The 2,331-nt window shown below is 46.0% G+C and overlaps 1 protein-coding gene across 4 annotated transcripts in view; it reads right to left on the bottom strand.

Annotated features, from left to right (window-relative positions):
• Cc2d2a (coiled-coil and C2 domain containing 2A) overlaps window positions 1-2,331 on the bottom strand; it is a 78,806-nt gene that overhangs the window by 69,145 nt on the left and 7,330 nt on the right. For all 4 annotated transcript variants that reach the window (XM_029545245.1, XM_029545243.1, XM_029545246.1 and 1 more), the window contains one exon: window positions 662-745. In XM_029545245.1, coding sequence (XP_029401105.1) covers window positions 662-745 — 84 coding nt within the window. The remainder of the gene's footprint in view (window positions 1-661; window positions 746-2,331) is intronic.

Genomic DNA, 2,331 nt, shown 5'->3' with positions numbered 1-2,331 from the left:
AGAAGAGAAGAGAAGAGAAGAGAAGAGAAGAGAAGAGAAGAGAAGAGAAGAGAAGAGAAGAGAAGAGAAGAGAAGAGAAGAGAAGAGAAAGCAAGCTCTTAATACTGGTCATAGCTTTACTCTGAGTACCATCTCTATAGGCCTGACAACCAGCATCTCACATTAGACACATCCCTTCCCCACAGCTTCCAGGAGTAAGCCTAGAGAGGGATGTTTTCTGTGGGTCCACTCTAGTTAAGTTTCTATTGCTGCGACCAAAAGCAACTTGAGGAGGAAAAGGCTTATTCCATCTTACACATCTAAGTAATAGATCATCACAGAGGGATGTAAGTCAGGGTGGGAATTCACTGCAGGAACCTGAAGGCAGGAACTGAAGGAGAGACTGTGGAGGGAGTGGCACTGCTTACTGTATTGCTGCCAGGCTTTTGACCTGCCTTTACTATACAGACACTGCCCACAGTGAACCAGACCCTTCTACATCAATTATTAAACAAACAAATGCTCCACAGATATCCCACGAGTGTCAGGCTGACAGCCAAGATTAGCCATCACAGGTGTGTCCTGTGTGGCTCCCCAGAGGTTCGGGCAGGCTGTCCATCAGTGACAAGTTTCAGTAATACTCCGCCCAGACAGACAGACACAGGTTCCCATCACCTCTCACCTTTTTCTTTCTCTGTTGTCTTCGGACCTTTGAATTCTTCTTCCATCTTCCTGCCTCTGTGTCCACACCATCTCCAGTGAAGTCCTTTGTCAAAAGGAAAAGAGAAGAAAAGACTCTTGAGTTATTGAGTTCCTCCCTGACATCAGTTCCCACCATCACCCACTACCACGGGGTTGAGCAAAGGGACAGAAAACAAAATCTAAGTGGCCACCCGCCAGTCACTCTTCTCAGGATAGGTACGCTCTATACAACGTCTGGTCTAACTGAAATATTGTAAGTGGGATGGCATTAAGGTTCCCATTTTTAGTGTTACAAGTGCTCATTCATACTTTCATCATTTATTAAGCTCCTACTGTGTACCTGGGTCCTGATGTTATAGGGCAATACATTGTGGTCTCCACTTTCAGTCTAAGAAAGGTGACTATTGAGTGAAGCTTCCAGGACAGATGGAGAGGCGGGGACAGACAGTGGACTCATGTGTGGGATTTCATTTACTACTTTCCAAGTTGGGTAGCAGGTAAGGAAAAAAGGAAAGAAGAGTGTAAGTTGAATTAGCAGGAAAAGTTCAGCTGACATGGGATTTTGGCAGATCTCTTTGGACAGGGAAAAGGCCAACGGAGGTCACTTTCTTTTTTCACGTTGTGCATTATACATTTGATACCTAAGAGATTAAAGCTAAAATCTCCGAAGTGCTCAAACCTTGACACTTTCGAGTTATGAAATTTTGTAAATGGGGGCATCGGCACTTCTGAGTGAACGAGACACTTCAGATTTGCTGGCTGTGTACTACACACCTGCAATCCTTGCACCCAGGAGCTGAGGCAGCGAGCCTGGTTTACCCAGAAAGTTCCAGGCCAGCCTGAGTTCCAAAGGCTAGAACAACAAGTCCATTGATTCTCCTAGTGCCTCACTAAACCCACGGAAGCAGAACTGGAATGCAGAGCTTGGACGTTAGTGTAGAAACCTTGTGCTGTGGCTGATCCATGCTCTCCTATCCCCTCATTCCCCTTCCTCCTGGGCTATTGGGATCAGGACATGGAGGTCACTTCCAGAGGAGGGAGCCATCCTTGGTTTTTGAGTAGTGCCCTAGTCCTCAGTCCATGGGGAAGTGTCCATAATAGTTATGGGAGGATGGAATGCAAGCTCAAAGCCACAGGGCTCTCTTCACTACTCGATCACCAGACACTATTTGTTAAGTGAATGACAGACAGCGGTGTGTGTGGCTTACAATGTCCTGTCAGACTGGTAATATGGACACTGCTATGTTCATAGCAGCCTTATTTATAATAGCCAGAAGCTGGAAAGAACCCAGATGTCCCTCAATAGAGGAATGGATACAGAAACTGTAAAAGCGGCTCGGGGAGATAAAGAAGAAGTCTGTTTGGAAAAACAAACAAACAAACAAACAAACAATGACCTGTCAGCTTGCTTAAAGTGAATCTGTGTGATTTTATAAAGCGTGCCACCAGGGATTAAAGAGACAGTCCATTGGTTAAGAGCACTGGCTGCTGTTCCAGAGACCCAGGTTTAATCCCAAGCAGCCAACTGGTGCTCATAACTGTCTATGAGTCCAGTTCCAGGGGGCCAGACACCCTCATACAGATATACATGCAGGTAAAACAGCAAAACACTATGCACCACCACCACCACCATCACCACCACCACCACCA

The sequence above is a fragment of the Mus pahari genome, chromosome 13 (assembly GCF_900095145.1).
Source record: "Mus pahari chromosome 13, PAHARI_EIJ_v1.1, whole genome shotgun sequence".
Lineage (NCBI taxonomy): Eukaryota > Metazoa > Chordata > Mammalia > Rodentia > Muridae > Mus > Mus pahari.
This window is presented reverse-complemented; position numbering and strand designations above follow the sequence as displayed.